Source organism: Penicillium expansum, assembly GCF_000769745.1.
Source record: "Penicillium expansum strain MD-8 chromosome Unknown contig150, whole genome shotgun sequence".
In the NCBI taxonomy this organism is placed as follows: Eukaryota; Fungi; Ascomycota; class Eurotiomycetes; order Eurotiales; family Aspergillaceae; genus Penicillium; species Penicillium expansum.
The window spans coordinates 180,029-190,814 of NW_015971412.1; the positions used below are offsets into that span (position 1 = coordinate 180,029).

The following is a 10,786-nucleotide window of genomic DNA, read 5'->3' on the forward strand; positions in this document are numbered from 1 at the left end:
ACATAATAAAAAGTCATAAGGTTACAGATAATGCTAGAGGCCAGCCCGTAGACCAACCTTCCGAAACTGCAGCTTTGGAGACTCCATACAAATTGAATATCAATAGTCCATGGAGTAACCCCCTCTTCCTGAACCTCCGCCACTGTTGTGGCCACTCTTGCCATCATATGCCCCATCGTGTCCATTACTATGGTCATCCAGCGACCTGTACTGGTAGTATTCACCTCGACCACGACCTCGGCCACGGCCTCGGGCGTTGTTACCGCGCCCACGTCCGACACCTCGGCCACGACCTCGATGAGCTCCCCTTCCTCGCGGACTATCATCATATTGGGGACGTCCATCACCTACGCCGCGCTGGGCGGAGTGGGAGTTGCCGCGGCCATGAGATGGGGCATCATAGCCATTGTTTTGACTGGGTGGCCAGACGACGTTTTCATCATCCTGCTGGAAGCGTCTTTTTTGACTCCTGTTCAAGGGCTGCTCTCCTTGACGATATTCTCCGCTGTCTTCAACTCGTAGTACAACCTTCTCGCCGACCACAGTCTCAAATGTCATGGCCCTGTCGGCCGGAATGGGATGCCAGTTTTGGATCTTCCCTGCATCGATGAGACGAGCACCTTTGCGAACAGCCAGTACTACGATTGGCAGTGGGTTCTCGGTGTGATATGCTTCCGTCGCCGGAATAGGCGCCACGCGGGCCGCCCATATCTTGTTCTCCAAGTTTCCGGTTCCGGTAACCTGCCACTTTAGTTTCTTGCCCATGCCTCCAACCTTGTCCAGGATTGAACGTGGCGCTGGGCGTGGGGTGATTAGGATGCTGTTAGCCATGTACTTCAGGTCATTTGATTCAGCAAGCCCTGGGGGCAGCAATGGAGCCAGCAGATTCTGTGTCATGCTGTTTGAAACCTCTGGAGTAACCAGATATCCCGTGTAGAAGACGACTCGCTTGATATACAGCCGTCCACAGCGGCTCTTGGTTACGTTCAAAGCAGGGTTGCGCAGGGTGAGGTTGTGGGCATTGACCATGCGCTGCACCTCAGCAGTCTCAGTTACGGGGTCAAGGTATGTGCAGCCCTCAGTTACCTGGATGACTTCAGCAAGGATTGGCATCCGTGCAGTAGAATTTCCACTTTGAAGGTCTCTGTTTAGGCCCTCAAAGAAGTCTCGGAACCCTTTCACACTAGCAGAAGGTTAATACCGTGATGTGCTGGGATTCTTCAATTTAATTTCCAGGGACTTACTGCCTGACACGGTCCTCGTAGACGCGAATTTCCGCAGCCTGCTCGTAAGTGAAAACAAGATCCTCAAGGAAGTTCTGCTTGAAGTTCATCGTTGTCGCAAACCGTTGACCATTTGGACCAACTTCGGGCTTGAGACCAATGAGATCGAATTCAAGGCTTTGACTGGCGACCATCCGCTTGATGATTTCTGAAAATCCAGCCTCGCTTCGACCAGTCAGCAACACCGTGAGTGCATCTTTCTGCTCCATGCTATTCCTAACCAAACTAAGCTGCAAAAAGTCAGTTGTTATGCCCCAAAGATGGAATATACGATCGAAAGCACACAATTTGTTCGTTCCACCAGCCTTCCCATTTGCGAGGCTCTTCTATCTCCGCGCCTTTTCCTGTAGCAGCGAGGATGTTGGGGTCGTGCCACCATCCCCCAGTTGCGAAACTATCATTGGTTTGGAGGAACCCCACCGAGGAGCCATGCCATAGCTGAGGGTTTGGCAGAGGACTTAGAAATACTGGAAGAGCGAGCGGAGGTTAGTGGTGGATGTCGGACCATCCTAAGTTTGCATATGCTCACAGGTGTTATCGAAATCGTAGACGTGAATTGCGCGAATTTGAGAAATAGCTGAAAAATAAAAAAAAGGTGTCAGAATCATAGCGGGGTAATGAGCCATATCGAGAACAAACCTGGCAACTCCTTGTTCACGATAGACCAGCGCCGTAGCGAGGTGATGGTATACGGCGGGCGATGAGTCCCGCTTCCTGTGCTGTAGGACATGTTGGTAGAACCCAAGCGTGCTAGTTTTTCCGAGATTACCGCTTTGGCAGACCGCATTCTACCAGAAAAAGAAGAGAGAGGATGTTAGCGCATAGTTGGGAGAGGAAGAGAGTTGAAGTCGCAAAACGAGCAAGCGCGGCGACGGAGCTCCCGAGAAATCGGTTTTGCCGCCGAGAACGCGATAAACGTGACAAACGTGACTTCAGGAACTAAACACCAGCTAACCCACCCCTGGCATGTCGCTTGTATGGATGATGTCGATTTGCGACAGAAAATCCTCCAACGGACCCTTCAAGAGGTAGCTGATGAGGAGAAGGAGACCGCAAATCCTTGTGTTATTTGTCTCGACACTATCACCGAGCCGTGTGTGGCACAGCCATGCCACCATTCCAACTTCGACTTCCTCTGCCTTGTGAGCTGGATCGAGCAGCAACCTAAATGCCCATTATGTATGACTTGTTGACACCCATACTGCTGAATAGACACTACTGACAATACAACAGGTAAAATCGAGTTGACAGGAGTGCAATACGACCTCAACGCCACACAAGGCCCGAAGCTATACAAGGTTCCGCCCCCGAGCACAACAATCCCGACAGTTCCAGCCGCTGCCCGATCACGTCCCAGTAATCGCTATGCCCCAAGAGGAGGACGACGTCCTCTACCCCTACCGCGACCACAGCCAGATGACCCACTCGAACGCCGGCGCAACGTCTATCGCAACCAAACATACTCTATGCGAGTCGGATCTAATCGGTTGTCTCAATATCGAGAACTGACGCCAGAGCTCTTCAGCCGTGATGAGGAGCTCGTCTCACGCGCGCGGAAATGGATCCGCCGTGAACTACGAGTCTTCTCTTTCCTGAACCCGGAACCGGTGGAAGAAGAGCGGATATCTCACCAGGTCTCGCGCCCTGGACCTCAACGGCTGGAAAATCGCAGGGCGAACAATGCCGAGTTCCTGCTGGAATATGTCATCGCTATCTTACGCACGGTCGATCTCAAAGGCAGTGCTGGACAGGCGGAGGAGCTGCTGCGTGATTTCATCGGCCGTGACAACGCCCGTCTGTTCCTCCACGAATTGCAGGCGTGGTTGAGGAGTCCGTATAATTCTTTGGAAGACTGGGATCGTCATGTTCAGTACTCGAATACTCCACGGGGTACGTCTGACGGAGGGTATACGGACTCTGATGGCTCGAGTCGTAGATCGACTTCTGTGAACAATTGGAGTAGGGCACAGAGGTCCCGAAGACCATACAGGTCCAGGTCCCAGGAGGCGATTGACCGATCCAGGTGGCTGCAGCAGGCTCAACAGCGATATAATCCATATTAGGCATGCAGCTTAACATCAAGGTACCACATCTACAAATTTGATAATTGTCTAGGGAAATAAACGCACATTAGAGTTTAATCGAGCATTTTGATGTTCTCTTTCGCTGCTGTCTGTCCTCAAGTTCAAAGTCGACAAGATACTAAATCTGAACAGGCTCGGTCAAAGCTTCTCCCCCCACCCCATCCATATCTTGCGAGAGAATGAATTCATAATAATAATAATAAAAAGGAACAAGGATTTGCGCGGCTACTAATAAAGTAAAAAAGTGGTGATATATTGACCCTGCCCAGAAGCATCTAAACGTCGACCAGCGCTTGCACACCGAGTCGTTCATCTAGAAACGAGGGAACCATAAAATCTCATCACTCGGAAGCCTAAGCTACCAGGACATCCCTCCAAGATCCTGGATTCAATGGAACTGAACAGACGACTTCCACTGCGGTTTCCGCTATGGCTGTCTAGGGTCTGAAATGTTCAATAGCTCCCGTGCAGGTTGGGTCTATACAACCGTCGTAATCTTGACTTACGGTTCAACAACGCACTAGAATTTCGTGTTGCTTCAATCTGCTCTATTTGAACATGTACTATGGCTCTGGCTTGCGGGCTCGATTGGTTCAGTGTTTAGTAAATGGTTCTAGGTCTGAACAAGTGGAGTGGAGAGCTCGATGGTGTTGATACGCTATGAATCTCTGAAATGGAAAGTGCTATGTATGCTAAATAAGAATGTATGAATGTAGTCGTCACTTCATGAAAACAAGCAGGGCTGCACGGTGCTTACTTCCGGCGGAAACGCCCTCTACCCCGCGAGGAACCTCCTCTGTTGATGTTTATTGATCGATAGTTGGCATGAGCTTGGGGATTGATCTTCCGGGCACGAGGTTTTTTTGCTTCCGCAGCCTCAGAAGGCTTCTTCGGAGGTTTGCCCAAGGGTTCTTGTTCCTGTGACTTCGCAGCAGATGAAACAGCTTCCTTGATTCTCTCCGAGAAACTCTTCGGTCTAGAAACAGGCTTTGGCTCTTCTCCGAATTCGGGATCATCGTCCGAGTCCGGATCAAACTCGGCCTCGGTATCAAGCTCCGGTTCTGACATAGTATGAAGGGAAGCGGCCTCGTCTGCCCGCTCAATGTCACTAGGGACATCGTCCCAGCCGTCATTAGCAGCAGGTGGATGTTGTGTCTCCAGAACTGCTGTAACATCATCCTCGCCTTCCCAATCCTCGTCCATCGCAGGAGCTGGGTTTGATTTGGGCTTCAGTTGATGGATAACTGGCCTCATAATCACTCTTCGCGTCGTCCGCTTTTGGCCCTTCTTCTTGTACTTCCGGTTCACCTCTGGTCCTTGACTGTCCTCAACCTGGATCTTGGCAGCTTCTTCCGCCTCTGCCTCTTCCTCCATCTCGCGCATCACATCCCAGTCGTCTTCCATACGATCCTCTTCCATATCCCGCAGTCCTTGGACCAAATGCGTCAGCCCCTTGCTAGCGAATCTTTGTGGCTTGCGCGAAACAATAGGACTGAGTCCTGGACCATCATGCTGTTCGGTAGGTGGGGGGTATCGTCCAGAGTTGGAGCGACGGAGGAAAGATGGGGTGCCAGACTGCGCTTCTTGGGGTGATATTTCGGGCACCAGGTTTAGCGGATTTATCTTTTGGGAATCTACATTATCATCCGCCTCCACCATAGCGGCATAACGCATAGTTGTCGGTGTTGCAAATAGATTTGCAAGATAGAACTGCTTGGTCTCAGACGCAGGGGTTCGCGCAAGCCTGGGCGTCTCCTGCTGAGGCTCTTCTTCCGGAACCTGAGGCATCGTGTTCATCCTTTTTTTGGAGGGAGTTCGGAACGCGGCAGCTAGGTTATTCGTTTGCCTTTCTGCGGAAGGCGTTCCGCCACTCCCACCAGATTCAGATAGCATATCGAAGAGGCCCAATGTCTTTCCATCACGCTGAGGCGTAGGCCCAATTGCGGCCTTGAATGGTGACGGTGCTGGTGGTCCTTGTCGATGTGTACTGGGACTAAAGAGTCTGCGAAGAGTTGATGGCGAGTCATACGGATCGAGCTGTGCAGGGTGGTGCTTGGTGCGATTGTTGGATGGAGTCGCAAAGAGTCCTCTAGATGATTTCCGGGGTGTGACTTGGAGATATGCGCTATCCTGGCCGGGGGGAGATGCATGTTTCCGCTTTTTCGAGTGACTTTCATATGGCTCCTGTCGACTGTTTTCGCGTCGGCTTAGGGATGCCTCAAGGGCCTTGAGGCGACTATATTCCTTGTATTTAGCCGCTAATGAATTAAAGTGTAGTATTAGTAATTTATGTCGTTGTAGGTAGATCTCGTGAATCTTGACATACCAATATCCGCGTTTTGTTTGATATCATCGCGTCCGGCTTTGCGGCCCCCATTGGCTGACGAGAAGGCTTTCTCCCATGTTTTCAATTCTGCACGAACATTGATAGCTTGAGCTCCGACCTCAACACTGGAAGTAAGAACGTTGTCGGCCATTGTTGCATTGTATGTGGTACGAGACAACCTGGTAGAAGAGCAGTCTAGCCGTAAATCGATGGATGCGCGTCACGCGACGCGAACTAATTAACTAATGTCAGACTAAATTGGCAGGCGGTCTGGTTTTGGCACGTCTGCCAATGATTTCGCCCAAGCAAGAAGGCGGTATGTTTCTGTCACAAATTGGACTTATGTTGAACTCTTAAGGATATATATTTCGCCCTTCAGGGCATACTGCAAAAAGAAAATATACAGAGAAGATTAGTATGGCCCCTGCACTAAGGATGAGATGACTCAATCAAAGAGAAGAACCTATTTTCTTTTCTTCGAGGTCCTGAATTGAGGTTATAGGTGCGGTGTGGATCTTCATAATGCATCTAATTGGTCTGGCTCTATCTGGTAGTCACGTGGGCGACCCACCTGCGTCCGGTGTTCGAGTCTCAGTTGCAGCGGATCCACATTTCCTGCCAAGCCCATGTTGTATGCACTCCGTATTCCGTACACTTCCAAGGTTGTCACTTCAAACCCACCCTCACCCCCAAGGCTAATCGCTACCCCCGCATTGGGTTTCCGGCTGAGGACAGAGTTTCGGGCTAGTCGGAGAACCATGTGCCGTAACGGCCTGGCCAATCCACCCACTGCGAGCCCTGACTAGAATGAATAGGGTTCTAATCTCCACCAAGTGGTGATTGCGGCAGTCTGCGGAGAACTTTGCTATGAGTCCTCCGTCCAAAATATTTAGCACGCGTCAAACTGAACAGTAAGGGGAATCTAACAACTGATTGTTTATTACGCAAGATCCTCAAGATCCCTTCAAAATATGATTCTTTTGTAAACTTCGGGGTTAACTTGGTATTATAACCGAAGCTCCATAATTTATGGCGCACCTTATCCGGGCGCTAGCACCAAACATCCCGACCTCGGGAGGTCGATTGTATAACGTAACGTATTCGATAAGCAAGCTGCCATCTCCAAAACATCTACAGAGTAGGAAATCCTATATAGGCCACTCTTATATATATATACAACCACATTCGTTTTCTATCTTAGTCGTTGTCGATAGCCATGGATAAGGCTTCTGAACATTCCATATCAATTTCAAGGAAATGCAACAGCTACATGATTGTTATGTCAAAATTTATGTTGCTATAAGGCAGAAATACATATCTATCAATTATTAAGTAAAATAAGGACTGATGGTGTTGCCTATCACAAAGTTAAAATTGCCAAGAGGTGGCTATCAACGAATCTACAGTTGAGCGAACTATAAGAAGGGTACAGTGAATCCCGCAAAATACCCTGGAAGAGCAGCCCTCACTATACACCTTTCTATACACACTTCTCCCAAGATGCGTTCTTCTTTAAGCACATGGACTCTTTTCCTATCCTTCCTAGGATGTAGTGCAGCTGCTCCAACAGTACCTATTCTCCCTCACCACCTGATTGCGCGGGACACCCCTTTCAACAGCAGTCTTCCAAATATCACCATTTTCGCTACTGGAGGCACTATTGCCGGCTCTGCTGCCTCAAACACTGCGACCACGGGATACACCGCTGGTGCACTTGGTGTCGACATCCTTATCCAAGCTGTGCCTGCGCTCTGGAACATCTCAAACGTCAAAGGTGTCCAGGTCGCTAATGTTGATTCGGGCTCCATCACCCCCGAAATTCTCCTGAACTTGACATCGCTGATCCAAGAGGCTCTGGACGATCCATATTGCCAGGGAGCCGTTGTCACTCATGGAACAGATACTTTGGAGGAATCGGCGTTCTTCCTCGACATGACTATCAAGTCGGAGAAGCCTGTCGTCGTGGTGGGTGCTATGCGACCGGCAACAGCTATCAGCGCTGATGGACCCATGAACCTGCTGGAAGCTGTCACTCTTGCGGGAAGCCCTGAGGCACGTGGCCGTGGTGCCATGGTTGTGCTGAACGACCGTATCGGGAGCGCCTTTTACATGACGAAAACGCATTCAAATTCCCTAGATACTTTCAAGGCAACCGAACAAGGCTACCTGGGCTTCTTCCTGGATACCAAGCCGCTGTTCTACTATCCTCCAGTCTTGCCTATCGGCCAAGCGTACTTCAACGTCTCGGGGGCAACTGAATTGCCGGAAGTGGACATCCTATTCGGACACCAAGTACTCAACCCCAAGCTGGCTCGCTCTGCAGTAGAGAGTGGAGCAAAAGGTTTAGTCTTGGCTGGTATGGGTGCTGGAGGCTGGACATCGGCGGGAACAAATGAGATTGAGAAGTTGGTTGAGGAATACGGCACGCAAGTCGTGGTTTCCAGCAGGACAATGGGTGGCTTTGTCCAGACAGACAGCACTGGAAATATGTACGGTGGACAGGACTTGAACCCACAGAAGGCTCGTATAATGCTGCAACTTGCTCTTTATGCAGGATACGGCTCTCAGCAGCTCGCAACATTGTTCGGGTTTGCATCTTGAGAGCAAGTTCAAATCTTGGCAATAGTGGAAGGCTACATAGCAACTCCTAGTCATTGGCGCTTAGAGATAGAATATGTATATATGATCTTTTTTATAGTTACTTGAAGCCCCGAATTGAGATATGTGTGATGATCTTTTCTATACTACGGAGGAGCCATATACTCGTAGCTGCAGTGGCTCACCACCCTTACAATGGCACTGTCAAGAATACCTTGTCTAAAAACTGAACTGTAACACAAATTTTTGTTCGTGCTCAGCTCAGTGAGTGGGATTTGGCCGACAGCAGAACGCCAAGGTTCTGCCAAGACTATGCCAAGACTATGCCGGTGTAAAGAACCCCAAAAGATCATTCCAAGGTTGGAAGGTGCCCAACATCTGGTACAAATGATTGGTCAATACGGATTATCTCCAACCCAGCTTATCAAGAACAGCATTGTGACCTCCCGAAGTCCCGAGGTCGGGATTCTTTTGGTTCAGAAGATTGTCTTATCTATAAGCGCGTTCACTTTCCAATTTATGACACTCAGTGGAGCCGTAAAACAATCTACAACTGAGGGGCTTTTGCGTCACAAATTTAGATCCCAATTCAATGAGCCAATGCTGAGTCAGGTATGATAGAGAGCATCATTAAAAATCTCAGGTACACTAGAGGGCACATTATAGATTTCGTTTTTGAGGTTGTGCTCAGTTTTACTTAGTGATTAAAAAGCGGCAACGGGTGAGCACTAAAACGGAAGGGGAAGCCATGATCTCCACCTAACCCAACTATATATATGTCTGTCTGAGAGAAGGGAAAAAGGCATCTGAATTAACTTTACTACTGTAGTAGCCCTCTCACTCTTCGATCCTATTACAATTTCTATAAACTATGCACAGAAATGGACGCCGTGCCAGCTCAGCATACCTTGTCATGCTGCTGGAAGACCCAACTGCACCAACTTGACGACTATGTGTCGTCTAAATCTGTGTCAACAGAATTGGGGGTTGTAGCTATGGTCTTGGAGGGGATACTGTTTGATGTGTCTGGGATCCCAAAAATCGTTGAAGCTACTTGTCAAGAGAGGACTACGTCGAAGTGCATAACATAGTGGATGTGAAATTGATTGAGTAGAGAGTTATGGAAACTAAGCCACAGAGAGACTATGAAATATGGCACTACTCATGCTAGCCTTTAGAAAAAAATGAGTGATATACTAGAAGCGACGGAGGAAGTTGACAAGCTTAGCGCACGACTGTAATAACGCATAAGGAAATCAGCAGTCGCCGTTTTCTTCTTATCTCGCCGAATGAAATTTCTCCGGTTAAACGCGAATGTAGTCGCGATGTGTGTGGCAAAGCAAATACATCTTGCGTCCTTCTTTACTCGAGAGAATTGAAGGAAAGTGTTAGAGATACTAGAGATCTACGATAAAGATGTAGATGTAACTGGAAATCTCTTAATGCGTGGAGAGAGAGAGAAACTATCTACATGCTAAGACTAAAGTACTAGGAGCAAACAGTGACGGTCACGTGACCTTTTAATACCCCCTACGACTAGCACTATCAGTCGGCAGCATAGTTTAAATAACCCTAATTCTCTATATAAAAACCAGTCTTTAACCTTTAATAACCCCCTATTTATAGTATATAAACCGTAAATTATCCATTTAGCGCGAATTTATAGACTATAAGGCCTATTTAAATAATCTAGCGCTTAAATAGCGTTTTGCTAAGGGGTTTTATTAGTCTATCCGCTGCTATATTAGTAGTTAGGATCTTAATAAATTTAATATTACCGGCGGCAACCTCTTTACGTAACCTATAGAAACGGATAGCGATATGTTTCGTTATTATATAAAATTCTAGATTAAAAGTGAAAGTAATAGCTCTATTATTATCTATATAAATAGGGATTAGCTTCTTAAGAAACCTTTTGATTTTAAGCTCTGTAAGTAACTATATTAACTAGATTACCTCCTATACTATAAGAGACTTAGTAATATACTTTGACTCTGTTATAGAAAGAGTAATATAAAGTTACTTTTTTAATATCTAAGAAATAGCTCTACTAGCTATTTTAAATAAGAAACTAGATATAGAAAGTCCTTTCTTACTATATAGGCTAGCCTAATTAGTATTATAGTATCTATATATAGCTATATTTTATATACTAGGGTAGAAAGAGATTATAAGCTATTTAGTATTAGTAAGGTAGTAAAAGATATATTTTAAGGCTTAAAAATATATATTACTAGGATTCTTAGTATATTTAGCTATCTTAATAAGAGTAAATAAGATATCTAGTCTAGTAGAAACTATTAACTAGATTAGGGTATTAATTTTTATCTAATATTTATATATCTATCCCTTTATTATAGTACCTTTAAAAGGGATTAAAGCTTACTTTTTATCTATAAGTATAATAACTAGCTTATAGTTTTTAAGACTAAAGTAGATAAGAATCTTCTTTAGACTTCCGCAAAGCCCAACTTTGGGCCCAAGGTCCGGGCTCG

General features: G+C 47.1%; 4 protein-coding genes across 4 annotated transcripts; 2 read left to right on the forward strand and 2 right to left on the reverse strand.

The window, feature by feature from the left end:
* Positions 1-99: 99 nt before the first annotated feature.
* On the reverse strand, positions 100-2,070 carry PEX2_048240 (rRNA 2'-O-methyltransferase fibrillarin-like protein; the record flags this gene model as incomplete). The annotated part of the gene is made up of 5 exons (XM_016742099.1): positions 100-1,183; positions 1,245-1,513; positions 1,569-1,750; positions 1,813-1,860; positions 1,923-2,070. 5 exons carry the CDS (start codon positions 2,068-2,070, stop codon positions 100-102), a joined length of 1,731 nt encoding a protein of 576 aa, XP_016595621.1.
* A 190-nt stretch (positions 2,071-2,260) lies between these two features.
* Positions 2,261-3,233, forward strand: PEX2_048250 (RING finger domain protein; the record flags this gene model as incomplete). Its single annotated transcript, XM_016742100.1, has 3 exons — positions 2,261-2,462; positions 2,517-3,173; positions 3,220-3,233. The coding sequence occupies 3 exons, from the start codon at positions 2,261-2,263 to the stop codon at positions 3,231-3,233; spliced, it is 873 nt and encodes a 290-aa protein (XP_016595622.1).
* Positions 3,234-4,120: 887 nt separating this feature from the next.
* sld2 lies at positions 4,121-5,844 on the reverse strand (the record flags this gene model as incomplete). Its single annotated transcript, XM_016742101.1, has 2 exons — positions 4,121-5,625; positions 5,694-5,844. The coding sequence occupies 2 exons, from the start codon at positions 5,842-5,844 to the stop codon at positions 4,121-4,123; spliced, it is 1,656 nt and encodes a 551-aa protein (XP_016595623.1).
* A 1,349-nt stretch (positions 5,845-7,193) lies between these two features.
* PEX2_048270 (L-asparaginase, type II) lies at positions 7,194-8,294 on the forward strand (the record flags this gene model as incomplete). Its single annotated transcript, XM_016742102.1, has 1 exon — positions 7,194-8,294. The coding sequence occupies one exon, from the start codon at positions 7,194-7,196 to the stop codon at positions 8,292-8,294; it is 1,101 nt and encodes a 366-aa protein (XP_016595624.1).
* Between the last annotated feature and the right edge of the window lie 2,492 nt (positions 8,295-10,786).